This window comes from Harpegnathos saltator, unplaced genomic scaffold, assembly GCF_003227715.2.
Source record: "Harpegnathos saltator strain DR-91 unplaced genomic scaffold, Hsal_v8.6 scaffold539, whole genome shotgun sequence".
Classification (NCBI taxonomy): domain Eukaryota; kingdom Metazoa; phylum Arthropoda; class Insecta; order Hymenoptera; family Formicidae; genus Harpegnathos; species Harpegnathos saltator.
The window spans coordinates 835,001-850,487 of NW_020230359.1; the positions used below are offsets into that span (position 1 = coordinate 835,001).

At 46.2% G+C, this 15,487-nt stretch overlaps 1 protein-coding gene across 1 annotated transcript in view; it reads left to right on the forward strand.

The window, feature by feature from the left end:
- The window catches only part of REPTOR-BP (REPTOR-binding partner), a 21,753-nt gene extending 8,608 nt beyond the window's left edge, over positions 1-13,145 (forward strand). Inside the window, exons 3-5 of the mRNA XM_011141694.3 lie at positions 7,381-7,474; positions 11,006-11,127; positions 12,217-13,145. Of these exons, the coding sequence (XP_011139996.1) occupies positions 7,381-7,474; positions 11,006-11,127; positions 12,217-12,321 (321 nt within the window). The 3' untranslated portion in view covers positions 12,322-13,145. The remainder of the gene's footprint in view (positions 1-7,380; positions 7,475-11,005; positions 11,128-12,216) is intronic.
- Positions 13,146-15,487: the final 2,342 nt, after the last annotated feature.

A 15,487-nucleotide genomic window follows, 5' to 3' on the forward strand; every position in this document is an offset into this window, starting at 1 on the left:
GTAATCTTTGAGCGGATTTCAGGTGTTCTGCATTTGTTCGGGACCGCAAGGGAGCGAGCGAAATTTTAATGAAGTCAGATGGATTGAGTCTTTCGGTAATCCAGTTTTTAGCAGGAATATCCTCTGGGTTTTAATTTACCGCGATCACAAAGTAGTCTCTCGTTTTTCTAACATCTCCGTTGTTGTCTCATCACGACATCAGCGAGAATTCGACTTTGCAGCGCGTTCGACCTCGCTCTCGTGTCTCGATGTCGTCGAACATCGCTGAGAGGATTTTCGCATTTTTCACTACGGCAATCTCGCGTTAGCACACGTTCCCCTCGCGCCGGTTCGTCTAGCTTTCGCTTCGTGCTGCGCTTTCATTCCAAGAGCGTGCAATTTTCAATGTTACACGCGTACCTGCGCGGCGAAGGCCGCGCGCCGCGCAAGCGACGTTTAAAATCCCATAAAGCCAATTTCGTTTTACTCGCGAGATTTAATTTCACCGTCAGAGTCGCTCGCCGGCTTTGATATCTCAGATTAGCGTTAACGGACGTCAGTACCCGAAGGTACAAGGGCGGCAGGCAGATTCGGCCGCTCGTAAGCTCGTACGCTCGTACAGCGGCAACGTTGATCGTGTCACTGCGCTTCCATCCGATTGTATGCAATATGCTTTACGGGCATCCGGACTGCGGCACACACACACACACACACACACACACACACAATGACGTTGTATCGGGCATCCGGGTAACCGCCGCCGGCAAGGTGACGTCGAAATGTTCCCATTGAGGTGTGCTTGCACGGGAAGCTTGATTAATGTTTAAAGCGGTATGTTAAGAGTCTTAAGTCCGACCTCGACCGCTACCACCGCGGCCGCCTTTTACGTCGCTCGTTCGCACGGCCGCCTTTTAGCAGAGATATATTTTTTATACATTTTGAAGCGCGTGCGGCTGATACGAGTGCAGTAAATGTATCCATAAGAGATAATGACATTTTACTGCGCTGCTTTTAGGGCAAATACGTTTTCTCTAGACCGGTTGGCCTCTCTCTCTCTCTCTCTCTCTCTCTCTCTCTCTCTCTCTCTCTCTCTCTCCCCCCCCCTCTCTCCCTCCCTCCCTTTGCGGGAAAGAGCGCGCGGTGTCTAAAAGCAGTGTGAAAGCGTTACGCGCGCGGAAGGGCTCGCAGATTATAAAGTAGGCTACCGCCTTTACCTTCCTGCCATTATCGCGGTCCGATTCGAGAACGGTCTTCCTCCCTGAGGGAAAGGATATTAACTTGGCTTAATCTCGAGATTGTCGCGATCAAATGAAAACAACCCGGGCGGATGGTGCTCTCGTGCTCTTGCCCGGCGGGCGAAACCGCCGCGGGACGGGGGGCGTCCTTACGCGCGCTTATAAGAGAGAATTCTATCTCTTAATAGTCTTGAGCCGCAGAGAATCGGAGAACGCGTGCCGATAATGCGCTAACAGATTTTTTCCTTTCTTTCGCGCGCAAATGCAAATTAGAGAGATTAAAACAGATATTGCCTTTCTGGAAACTTGCGTGTCCCGTTGGGGGAGGAGGGGGCGTGTTCTCCAATTTTCTATAACGGCATCGAGTAATGGAGTTTCAGATAACTGAAATTACTTTTTAAACGAGAAACATTGCCTCTCGCGCATGCTTGCGCTGATAACGACGAGAAATATCAGAGGAGTATCGTAAAATTTTATGTTCGCGCCTTCCGGAACCTTACGTCGCGACGGTCCCTCGGATAGTTGACGACCGTTAAAATCGCGAACGCCATGAGAAACGGCCGTGTAAGTGTTGAAACATCGTGAGCTCGTTGCGCCGCACATACGTGAGCCGCGGACGATGAGAATTGAGGGTGGCGGAGGGAGGGTTCGTGCGATGTACTTCCGTTTTACGACATCACGCGGCGTCGAGTATCTCTGACGCGAGAGATCTGTCGATTTAAAAACGCGTTAGCACTTAATCGTGCCGCCCTATGAAATCTCCAGCGAATAATTCAAGCGTTACGAAAGGTATTAGCGACGCGCGGAGTTTCCGTATTGCCGATAAAACAAGTTCGTGCTCTCGCGCTCTGCGCGCGTGCCGCATCTGTTATTGCAAAATACAAAATAATGCACCGCGTCGAAGTAAATGCGCGCCGATGCGAATGAAATTTCACGGGTTTAAACATTATTCCGTTCGCTTTCCGTTTTTACGCACTGGGAGCGCGGTAACATCGTGCGGGACACATTTCGCCCGCGCGATTGAGACGTGAAGAAACGTAATCGAATGCGCTTTTCGCGCGTCGATAACCATTGGATATGCTTTATGTAAATTTTCCATCGATGCGATACGATACCCTCCCTCCTTCCTCACCCATCCCCCTCTCTCCCCTCTCTCTCTCTCTCTCTCTCTCTCTCTCTCTCTCGGCATGCCATTTACCGATGCATTATGCACGCGTTCGAATTTACTCCGATCGTCGCGGAAAGCGTTTCCACGTCGAAGCGGCGCTCGTAAGTGGCGATTGTCGAGCCCCGGAAGCGGATGGATTATTTCTTCGTCGATCGGATGTACGTCGATCAGGTCGATGATAGGTTGTCGCACGCGGCCAGGAAAGGATCGAGGGGTTAGAGTGTATACGCTCGCGAATGTGTCGCGAATGCACGAGTGCGCTCGATAGGCTGGTGAGGCTGCAGGCGTAGACGGCGACGTCGGCAGATAGCTGACAGGTAATGAAAGGGTTTACAGCGATGGATCGTTTGTGCTCCGTTTGATCCAGATAGGATTTCATGGTGACCGTAAAGACGTTCGAACCGCGGACTTCAGCATTTATTTCTCGCTCGCGTTGGAAAATGTCATACCCTTCGGCAAAAGTAACTCTTCGCGACGAGCTACGAGGCAATAACGATGTTACATGTATCGTTCGTGTAAACGACATGTTTTAAATACCTCGGCGATGATAGGAATTCATAATGAGCTCATAATATGGTAGTCATTATCTAACAGTTGTCGTTTGCAGCTTTTTTCCGAGTGATCGGTACTTGTAGTTGCCGCACGGTTTCTTTCCTTTTCTCTTTCTTTTCCTTCTTCTCTGGTGCCGACACCCAGCTAATGTCGAGGGTAAAGTATCCATGCAAAGTGCACTCGATACGGAAGGTGATTCCTCGCTGGATGCTTTATGCCTTCCGCGCTTTCACTCGCGCGATCTCTTTTGAAGCGAGCGTCATGCTCGACTAATTGCCAGACACTCTATTTTTTTGCTTAGCCGCAATTTGCAATTAACGCGAGCGCACGTTCGTCATGTGCTTTCGTTTTTCCGTTCGTTCCTCTCGTACGTAACTGGCAATTAAAAATTAATTATGTTTACTGAAATGATCAAAAGCATGAAACCAATTTAGAAACATGTATGTAAGTGTATGCGTGTGCAGCTGGCGTCTCCCTTAGTGGAAACTTCTCAGAGCCGGGGGACTTCCTTTTTAACAGTTCTAAAGTTTCTGACAAGTTAAACATATAATTCCTCTCACAACAGCAGAAAAAAACGTGTTCGAGCGAATTGGACGCCAATGTTATCCTATGTCTCAATTTCTCCTATACGTGTTTACTTCTAATTTATCAGTACTAAATACAATTACTTGTCGAAATCAAAGTACTTAACGCTTAGGACGCGACTAATTTCAATTAATCTCTTGAAAACTTAAGAAAGCCATGTTTAAAAATAATGCTAGCCAATTGACGTATCAATTACATCTTATTAGTAACATGTTACAATTCTATGTCATTTTATTAATAAATCTTCAGCGACAGAAAGACGCTCACACAGTGTTAAGATACGCTAAAATATCAGCTTTCCAAAGAGTCCTCTCTGAAGTTTCGATTCGTGGAAACGAAGATGCCTCGGACCGCGTTTCGAAAATCCTTATCGCCAGCTTGATCGAGGTCAGGGACCCTTATCCTGCATGTGTGCACGTTTACACAGCAACGCGGCCGTTCACATTTCCTTTCCGAATATCGTAATTTGTAACTTGGCTAAAGCCATCTTTGCAATTTCAGCAAAATTATTCAGACTATCTCTCTGTTAAAATTAAATATTTGTGAACATTTCGACGGTTTATAATTCTGCACACGATTTTTTCGTATCTGTCACATGTCGACATTTCGTAGCTTCTATCTCTATAACGCATAATCCTACGCTGTTGCGGTTTGCGGAGGGGGAGCTTAATATTTTGCATCTGGATTAAAACCTTGTCACTCATGTATTATTTATTTATGATCCGTGACTCGACTTTTCCGTACCTGTCACTTTTCGATCTTCCGTGGCCTCTATTTCCAGAACGAATAGTCGCAGTGTAATGCGATTTCCACGGATCATCATTATTTCGAACCTGGGTTAATGTTTTGTTGCAAATAATTAACTAACTTATACCCAGTGACTCATTATTTTTGCATCGATCGATCTCGACCTCATCGACTTGAATTTCTCCATAATAAGAAGCCACATGTCGTCGCGGTTTCCGAGAGTTTTAGTTATTTTGCGTCTAGATTAAAACCTTATCACCCGCAGTTCATTCGTTAATATTTGATGACTCATCATTTTCGCACGTGTCACTTTCGATCTTTTGTGACCTCTATCTCCATAACGGATGATAGTCACAGAACGATACGGTTTCCACTGATCTTCCACTGATTCACAATCTTTATTTCGAACCTGGATTAATGTCTTATTACAAATTATTTTGTAACTTATACCCGTGACCCATCATTTTCACATCGATCTCGACCTTTCGGGTATTTTCATATCTACGTACGTCGTCGTAGTTTATCTATTTTGGATATAGACTCGTTTTATCGCTCATATTTCTGTATTAACCGTTTTCATCTTTTCGAAGTAATCTCATTTTTGGATTTCAAATATTTGTTACGTTAATAATACTCATTGTAAATTTACATTTTTTACGCTTAATTTAAATTTGCGCGATATAAAAGGAAGAATTATTTTTTCACCTATTGGGATAAGATCAAACTGTTTATTGTAGTTACGTCGATGTCCTGCGTTGTAATTGGAGTAACGTTTAAATTTTTACAAAATATAAAGATTTGCTGTATATTTTCATAACAAAAATCTGGAGCCTGCGTGTAATCCAATAGCATCCCGTGTAGCATAGTGAATATTATATTCGTTAGCGAGAAGTTTACACACTCCTATTGCACATTTCCCGCTTTGGTGTATCCGCACTGCAATATGTAACGAAAAAAAAAAAAGAAAGAAAATAGTGAAAAGGATAATGGCGGGCGGGGCGATCCTATGTTTGTGTACGCCATGTTCTCGATTTACAATCTATCACGTAATCCGTTGAGCGAATTTCCGCGTCCGAAGTTACGAAGTTTTCGAAGTTATGTCGTTTTTGCATTTTCTCGCGCGTGAGAATCAACTCGCGGTTATCTCGCGCAAAGACACGTTGGTTGCGAAGGAGAGCGAGGGAGAGGAAGAGCAAGAGAGAGCATGAGAAAAATAGAACACGGTGTACGACAGAGCAGGGTGGTTTAGGAACGGCCAAAGAGGCCGTACGTGGTGTTCAGGGGGGAGGAAACGGGATTCGGGGAGATTTAATATCAGATAGGATTGAGAGGAAAGGACAGCTCGGAGGTAAACAGCGGTCCTAAAAGGGGGCGGAATTTGTATTTTGTCACCCCTGAGCGCGTATGCATAGCTGAGAGCTGCGGTATGCAACAACCGTGCTCGAGGGACTTGTAAATTTTAATGGCTCTCGCAGGTGAACGTCGAGATTCGAGAAGATGGTGAACTAGGCGCGTATCCTATCTGTTCGCGCGTTCGCCCGATCCAGACTTTTTGTTGGCTTTCAAGACCGCGAGATTGTTTCCTGCGGGCGATTGTCTCATATTTCCCGTGTTTCCCAGGCGCCAGCGCTCGTTTTTCGCGGACACGACACGAGAAAAGTCGCACTTGCCGCGAAAACACATTACATCGGGATTGCTTTCTCTCTCTTTTTCACTCTCGTTCGTAATACAGGCTAGTTTGCGTGCGACACACGTATATTTTACGTATAAATATTAACTCGAGCATAATAAACACGTGGCACGAGAGACCGCTCGTCACTATTCGGCCTTATAATAAGATGTTTTGCCATTCTAATGGCGCGAAGTTACGATTTCGGTTTATGCCCGAATTTCGCTAAAAAAAATACCAAATCGTGCGTCGCGCCCGAGACCAAGGGAGGCGAAAAGGTTGTGACCCGGTTGTCTAGTCGTAGTCGCATCTTGTCGACGCCCCGCCCGAAGCTTTCTCTTGTCTGGCAGGCGCGGATTACGACAATCGTAAAGCCCAAGGCTGACTGTCTCGCGACGAGAAGCGGACGTTTATCAGACGTCGTTCGGCAGCGCAGATATTAAACGATACTCGTTGCACTTTTGTGCGCAACCGCGAAGAGAGAACGTTGTATCGTTGTTCGCGTTGCGACCGCGATTACGCCCTCTCTTTCCCTCCTCCATTGCGTTTACGATCAACGGAGGAGGAGGAGGAGATGGTTTCATCCGGAGCTTTTCACGGGCGGCTCCGCTTCTCGGCCTCCTTTCCCTCCCTCCCTCCCTCCCTCCCTCTCTCTCTCTCTCCCTCTCTCTCTCTCTCTCTCTCTCTCTCTCTCTCTCTCTCTCTCTCTCTCTCTCTCTCTCTCTCTCTGTTTCTCTCTATCCTGCTCTCTCGCTCTTTCTCTCTCGACGACACAATGAGCTTTTGTTTCCATTGAAAACGACACCGCCGTGTCTCGCTCAAGATATTAATCGGGGGCGAAACTCCGCTGCGGATCAAGCGGTATTATGACGGCCTTTTGTGCGTGTGTGTGAGTGAGAGAGAGAGAGAGAGAGAGAGAGAGAGAGAGAGAGAGAGTGTGTGTGTGCGCGCATGCGTGCACGCGCGTAAAAGTATAGAAAAGACCGCAAGTTGATTGAATCATAAATAACCCCGCGGCGAATTATTCATGGCGCGTTTTCGTTTCGCTAGGGTGCCTCTAATAATCCAACCGCGTTTTGCAACGCCTCAATTTTTAATGCCGTCTCAGATCCTCGCGCAAGATTTGTCACCGCGGCGCGGCCTGCGCACGTGTATATCCGCGGTATACCGAGATCATTAATTATGAACGCCTCGCTGCGGCATTATTTATCGAAGTCTCCACGTAGCCGCGAAAGTCGAATTGCAAAAGCCATCGGGCAAAATGGATTGGTTTCGCCGAACGGTATGGATGATCTTCTTCATCTCGACGCTACCATCGAGACCGCAACTCGAGACGAAAACGCGCGATGACGACGCACGATGATTCGCCCGATAGCTATTTAATATTTACGAGATACACGTCACAGTTTTATATATAATTAACTAATTTGTCCTTTTATTCGCAGGAGGGATCTCGCGGTGATCGGAAAGAGGGGGGCAAAAGGGGACGCAAGCCTGGAAGGAAGGCGGCGGAGAAGAGCGATATGAAAGCTAAGCTCGGTAAGTAGTTCGACGTGAGTGAACGAGCAGCTACGGTATTTCTTTGGTGTAATTCTCTGGTGTATCGATATCTCGAGCAACTATTCGAATATTTCGATTTCTTCTCGTCGTTTTGCCTCGTAACGACGCGACTTTTCTCGCTATTGGATTTTCGTTTGTGTCATAAGAGGAAAAAAAGAGGAGAGGCTCCGGAACTGCAACGAAATTAGTTTGCAACGATACGGCTCGCGTAACTTCAGTTCAGTTTATTCATGACCGGTGATTGTGTGTTGACTCCGCGCGAGATTATTCCTGCATTAATTATGTATTCCATATGTTTAGATATACGCATGTATTAATTAATTATAACTTATTAATTATGATTACTTAATGATTATAATCAATAATTATTAATCCGATTGCATTTTGTATCATTTCCGTTGTCTGACGCGTTAATTGCCTGCCGTGCAGAGAGCGCAATAAATTATGGCTTATCGATTTTGCTCGAGCTGATTATAATTGGAAATTTTTATCAACGTCATTTGTTGTCAGCGCTGTTGGATCTCCGACCGAATTATTGGTGTCCGCGAGAGAAAACTCATCTTACGCGAACCCGCGAAAGCGCGCGCTGAAGGAGGAAAGGCGTCGAGAAGTTTGTCGAATTAATTACCCCGGCTGATATCGGCCAATGGCAGAGCTTATCTCAATTCAGTGGGCCGATTCGTCCGCGCCGAGATCCAACGTTTAAAAATCCAACAACGTATGTAAAAAAGTCGCGTCAAATAAAAAGGATATCGCTCGTGTCGTGCGACGCGACCTCGGTCTAACGGCCGATAACACGGCTGCTGCATCGTATGCACCCGTTTTATCGCCCGACGGTGCATCGCATTGCTTGATTAAAGTGCTTAATAGAAGCGGCGATAACGCGTCGTTGTCGCGCCAGGTCGACGCGGTTCTAACGCGTCGATGCCATTTCGAAAACGCGAATCGAGCACATGCTGCGGTAATGTTTATCTCCCAGGCGAATGAATATTTATACGCGGGTCATCCCCATGACGGCGATCGTCCTCCGCCGTTTCTCGGCGCCGGCGGAGCGGAGGATCCACGCCGCGCCGCGCCGCGCGGCGTGTCGACGGCGTGTGCCACCATAATATGGCTAGTTCAGCTATTTTGCAATTCCGCCGTTTTGCAGCCGCGCGGAAGGTCGGGAAGCGGCACAAAGGAGAAGGTGGAATTGGAAGTGGAGGAAGGAGGAGGAGGAAGGGAAGATGGGTGAAACTAACTCGCCCTGCCGCCGCTTGGCTGTTGCACAGACCGCAGCGAGTAATTTCGCGGGGTTATTTCTGGAACGCGTGGTCCTCTCATTCGGGAGCGGGAAACTTTATAATCGTTTCTCCCTCTCTCCTGCGCGCGCGCGCGTGCGAGAACGTGCGCGCTGTTTCGCTCCCTTCGCCTTCAGCCTTCGCCCTCCGGTTCCTTCCGACCTCTGTCCGGGAATCGCGCACCCCGTGCGATCCATAGGTTATTCCCCCCCCCCTCCCCCCGGAATCACCCGGCTCTCCTCTGACTACAATCAATTCGCGGTCGATGTTCCGCTCGCGGCGAGATCTTCCGCGAGTAACAATATTACCCCTCCGCTGGCTTGCCGATACGCGCGCGTGTTGAAGTTTAAATTATATTTCTATTAGGATCCAGGGAGAAAGAGGGACGGGGAGGGAGGGTCGGTGTTAATTGAAACATTAGATTCTGTTATCTGCCGCCTTCCGCACGGTTTGGCAAAGTTGAAACTTCAAACTCTCATCGTCGAATAACTCGGCGTAGCTGTCGAGACGCCTCGCTGTTGAAGCAACCGTAATGTTTCATAGCTGACGCCTCGGCCGTGATTTTAAAGGGACATCCGTTGGACAGCTCGCGATGGACCCCACGTATCGGTGGAAATTGTATACGCATCTCTTTCCGGCGCTATTCTTGCGTCCCGTTTTGCGCGCGAGCAAACGAGCGAGCGAACGAACGAACGAACGAACGAACGAACGAACGAACGAACGAACGAACGAACGAACGAACGAACGAACGAACGAACGAACGAACGAACGAACGAACGAACGAACGAACGAACGAACGAACGAACGAACGACCAAACAAACAAACAGACAAACAAACAAACTTTCGAAGGCTCCATTTTATACCGTATACATGGCCGAGGGAACCGGTTTTATTTAAACCTATCCGGGGAGTACCTCGATTCGGTCCAGATGTCGGCCGTCACAACGAGATCCCAAATGGAGCCACAAATTGACTGCGAGAACGCTTAATTTCCGCGGCGTGCTGGTATCGATTTCCCAGACGCGGCGCGGCGCGGCGCGACTCCGCGCCGATCGTGCGTGTCAGCTCCAATCGACGTCGACGAATCTCTTTCCGATAAAACTCACGGAGGTCGGGTCACGCGCCGATCGACGATTGGCCGTGAGCTGCTGAAATTCGCCGGCGGCTCGGCGGCCGCGTCCCTTAAAAATCCGCAATGAGACGACCGACGTTTATTGCCGCGTAAAAGGCGTGCTCGATGAGCCATGAATGATAGCGCGCGCGCGCTCGGGCTCGGCAAGCCGCGATCGTAAAAGACGTAAATTTGTTGTATCTCGCGCAGACTTTCCGGGAAAAAGAGGAAGAAATTCGCCGTTCTTATATCTGCTTGACAATCTTAAGAGCCCGGAAATTCTACGGGTCTCCTTCTCCGTAGAACCGTAGACGTTAAACTTACGGTTCCAAACGTCCCCGTATAATCAGCGAACTCTCCGCGAGTGGCGGCGTCCTCGTCGCTGGAATGTGCGAGGATCTTAGAACGCGGGCAGCGCAGAATTGAAAATCTGAGAATTCAGTGTCCGAGAGAATCGCGTGGTGCATATCGCGCGTAGAAATGGACGCTTCGATAAAATTTAAGAATCGCGCGATAGAGAGAGAGAGAGAGAGAGAGAGAGAGAGAGAGAGAACCGAGAATTCGAAGCTTCCCGGCCCGGCTTGCGATCGGGTTTGTGCCGTTTTCGCGATTCGCAATTTCACTTTTCACGTCGAATTCGCTCGGATTCGCTCGACCTCCCGCGTGTGCGAAACGTTTATTCGGCTCCTATGTTCGTACAAAACTATAGTTTATCGTAAACGTCGGCCGTGCGAAAGTTTCCGCTTTTCGGTCGCATATGCCGCGACATTACCATGCGTCTTGCCGTGTCGTTCCGCGACATTATTAAATCGTGAATTCTTGCAGACCGGTGATATATGTTCGCCACTTGGCCTGCCATTATGTGTCACAGCCTGACGGCGAAAACCAGAGAAATTTATGCTCCACGCGAATTCGGTCAAAACTTTAGTCGAGCGTCGCCCCGTCGTAGCTCTCTCTCTCTCTCTCTCTCTCTCTCTCTCTCTCTCTCTCTCTCTCTCTCTCTCGGCCGGCTTTCGCGGGGGGATCGACCCATTGGCTGCTTTGCATGCATCGATTTCTCGTCTATTAACGTGAATTCGCGTCTCTTCACCTTCGCGGGTCTGCTATTTCTGTTGCAGAACGAAGCCGGCAGAGTGCGAGGGAGTGCCGTGCTCGGAAGAAGCTGAGATATCAGTACCTGGAGGAGCTCGTAGCAGACAGAGAGAAGGCGGTACTCGCTTTGCGGAAGGAGCTCGAAATGGTGAGTCGTATTCTCAAACCCTTTCATAAACGAATGAACGAGAATTGGAGAATTTTCTCCGCGGGGAGAGAAGCCTGGGGTGGTCTCCCTTTTTCCTTGGGAAAAATTTATTGTCCATCAGCGAGAATAATTTGGCAGCAAATTTTCAGCATCGATTGCTGAAACGAACACGTCGAAGATAAATTTTCGCTCGCGCTGATAGATTTATCGGAACAATTACTTCCATCTTGAACGTTATAAAGCAGGATAAATTTGTCGAAAGCTGGAAATCTCGCAACTTCCCCTTTTTCACTATTTCTCACACTTCCCGAACCTTCCCTCTCGAAGCGCAAACTAAGTTGTTCGTAATGGTGCAATGTTCCGGCCGAGTACAAAGGATTACTCTTTGCCGATACTAGACTAGAAATATTATTCGCATCTGTGTGTGGTACTTTCATCGAAAAATAATATTCATATTCGTTAGAGCTATTCGAGCACTCCGCATGGTCGCGTTGAGCGGTGATTTTATTTGCACAAATCTCTTTGTAGAACGTGTATATTTTTGCAAGTAATTCCGCACAAAGGTAACATATATACATACATATATATATGTGTGTGTGTATATGTATATATATATATATATATATGTATATCTTTATGAAATTCGAACGATGGCACGTAGAGAACGGTGGAAGATATTTGGTCTCGTTTACACAATGCTCGAAGTTAAGAACTCGTGTTATTTGTCTGTTGACTATCGATTGGCTGCGCGTTCATCTTTTTCCCGAGGCACGTAAAAAAGTTCGCTTGTTAACGAAGTGCTCTGAAAATATTTGACATCAATAGCTGGTAGTAGAAGCTGTCGTTTCCCCGGTGGAGGTTCTTATACTATATCGACGAAACGCCGCGGGTATTCTGCAAAGGAGAGAGCGGACGAAAGAGTTCCTGCAAGAAGCGTTCCTGTGTGTGTGTGGTGTGTGTGTCCACGAAAGTTGTTCCAAAATCCGTCCGAATCTTCCTCTTCCTCGCACACAGACTCACGACGCGACGAGCGAGATCCGGTCGAAGCGGAACGTGCGTCTTTTACCGCCATTTGTTATTTTTCTACAGTATCGTCAGTGGGGACACGAATTAGACGCCGGGCGATTCCCCGAAGGACTGCAAGCAATGTTGGAGGAACAGGGCGCACTGAAGCAGGAGGAATCCGGCAACTAAGCGGCGGAAAGCGAGGAATAAGGAAGTCACGCGGATCGTGCAGTTTCATTTATCTTGTTCCGCGATCTGATCCTCCTCTTCCCCTCTTCCCCCCTCTCTCTCGTCGTAGTCCGGTTACGTTCCATCTTTTCCCTCCTTCTCGGTCTCTCTTCTCATCATACGTTGTTCCTACAAAGACGAATATTCGACTGTTGGATTCTAAACTCGCCATCTCCTTCACTTCACGTCGACACTCGGTCTCTCGCAAGATTCTCGAGGACAGGATCTCGCATCGTTTCTTTGGGAATTCAGCTCCATTTGCGTTTTGCCTCTAGTAGTCGTTAATTTTCATACTCGTTAGTTTCCGTTTCTTCTCGTACGTGCGTTTTGTTATCACGAGTCGTTACGTTGATCTATATTTGTTTTATCGTCGTTGCTTGGAGAACCTCAGTGAGACGGGAGCGATTAACCGGTCGGCAGGTTAATTTCATAGCTGTCCAGTCTCGTACGGCTCGACGACACGTTGTACCTCCATTGCACGATTATTGTGGTGCAAGAAGAAAGTAACTGTATATATATAAATGTACATATATATCACTGTTACGCGCCTCGAAAGAGAACGATCGTTATATATCATAGAGTCTATGTTTTCAGTATTGTCTGTTCGGAAAGCGTCGTTGCGGGAGCTTCTCGTTAACCATTTGCTGATTCGTTTCAAATTTACCGACACACGGTACTCCTATAGAACGTAGAGGGATCAATGTTTTGTATGAACCATCATCGGAATAGTTTATTCGTACGTGTATATAGAATAGCCGAATATAAAACCGATATTTTTTGATGAACACGTTGATTTTTATCGCCGCCCATCTCGTCTCTTTTCCTCCCTCTTCACAGCATTCCTATTCGAGAATGCCGCGGAGATCTTTCGCGTCCCATTGCTCGGAAACGCAATAATTGCGCGATAGAAATGTAAAAAGCGCTCTTTGCGATCGAATGGGAACGTGAATTTTTTCTTTTTTCTTTTTTTTTTCTTTTTTTTTTGTGCTGACTCCTGCCAAAGACACATCCAGTGGCGTTACTTCGAAATCGCGTTTCGGACGTCGCGATTTCGCGTCGCGCTTCCGCGGAACGGGAATTTGCATATTTCGACGTGAAATATGTCGGGGCTATGAAATCTCCGCGCCGATTTACGTAGATTGCAACGCATTCACCGACGATAGCGTCCCTTGCGTTTATTCAGTATCACTCGACGGTCCGATGAAAGGAAGGGAAAAAATTGCTAGATCCGATATCGTCGTTACGCGATCGCCCCGGGAAATAAATTTTATTATGCAATTTAGCTCGAAGCTTTTAATCAGTTCGGGCAATAACGCATGAACTCCACGTAATTATAATCGCGACGATAACGATGTTATAAAATAGGTGGCGTCGAGCGAGCGGAATGCTACAAATGAAAAGAGAATAATAAATCTCTGTAATTTAAGGAATTAATTTAAGGAATTCCCTAGCTTTTTCTCTTAAACGCTGGGAACGAATGGATGTTTTCATCGCGATCCTGGCGATCTGTCGCAGGTGAGTATTGCAGGTCGATTTATTCGAATATTTAGCTCGATGTCGCTATCTCGCGCTGCAGATATAAGCGGAGGTTTACGTTTTGCGCCCAATTTCTATATTTCCTGCTTTCCGAAGGTTCACCATTGATACGGGCGAAATGGCAGGTAATACGGCAAATGCGAGGATTAAACGGGCGTATACGGCTCGGATAGAATTTTTGCCAAATACGTTGTCCATAAATCACCGTCTCACCGCGATGCAGGCGGAATCAGACTTTATATTTTTCTATTAGGAAGGAAATATTGATTTCGCCACGTCTCTATCGCGCAAATACACGGCTCCGTAAGAAGACCCTGTTAGCGCGTAAAGCGCAGATCGAGGAAAAAAGAAAGGAGGGAAAAAACGAAAACGCATCGCTTTTCTCGCCACGGGCGCGATAAATCAGCGCGTTAGGCGGAGTGTAAGGTTGAAATATTGCCCCGTAAATATCAAATTGCGCTAAAGTACCAAGGGGCTAAAGAACCAAGCGCCTCGTATTGTTATTAAGTTCGTTGTGCGGTACACAGAGCGCATTCTCCGGCACGGTGACTTCAGTTGCCAGTTTAGTACCAGTGTTTTGAGTTGATGTATCTTCGAATACCCAAATGTGGAATGAAGATGTATTCACGTTACACGGATAGTTTGCTCTAAAAAAGTCGAAGAACTTTAAAGAAAAATTTCGAAACTACTTCTTCACTAGTCGTGTAAATTCTGTTGAACTTGTCATACCAGTGGTGAGAATCTCGAGATGTAACATTATAGTTAGTATCTCAAGTTATTATCTCATCTTGATGATACAAACGATTATTCACGTTGTTGTTTTTTCATGTTTTTTCATGTTGAACCTTAAGAGGACCTGGAGAGTCAGATTGCTGAAAAATCGTGCTTGTTTTTGATAATATTTTGTGACGAACTGAATAAATGTGCAAGAATGAAAATTTTTGGCATATTTATACAACATATAAAGAGTAGAAAAATTTCGTTTATTAACAAATATTCATATAAATATACGATATATATAGCTGAAATATACTATCCTTTTTTTTTTTTTCAAGTTGTTTTTGCAGTAATATCTCGGCTCTCGATGGTCCGATCAGAGCGAATTTTAGCTAGAAATCTTGAGGAGGCCTTATCATTATCCGGTGAACCACTACAAAAAAAATTGAACGAAATTAACAAAATGGCAGCTATTACTAGGAAAAAATCTAAATTTTTCAGTTCTTTTACGATAAAAAAATTAATATCTCGAAATGAAATATTTTGACGTAATTGTCCATGGTTCATCTGAGAGTCAGATGAACAAATATTATTGTTTTAAAATTTCAAATCGATACGAAGCTCAGTTTCGGAGAAATCGTTGCAAAAAGTTGAACAATAAAATTTCGAGAAAAACGCGTTTAAAATTTAAGTGGACATATATTTATATGAGTATTTGTTAATGAACAACATTTTTCTACTCTTCATATGTTGTATAAATATATCAAAAATTTTCATTCTTGCACATTTATTCAGTTCGTCACAAAATATTATCAAAAACAAGCACGATTTTTCAATAATCTGACCCTCCAGTTCCCTTAAGAGGCACAGTCTC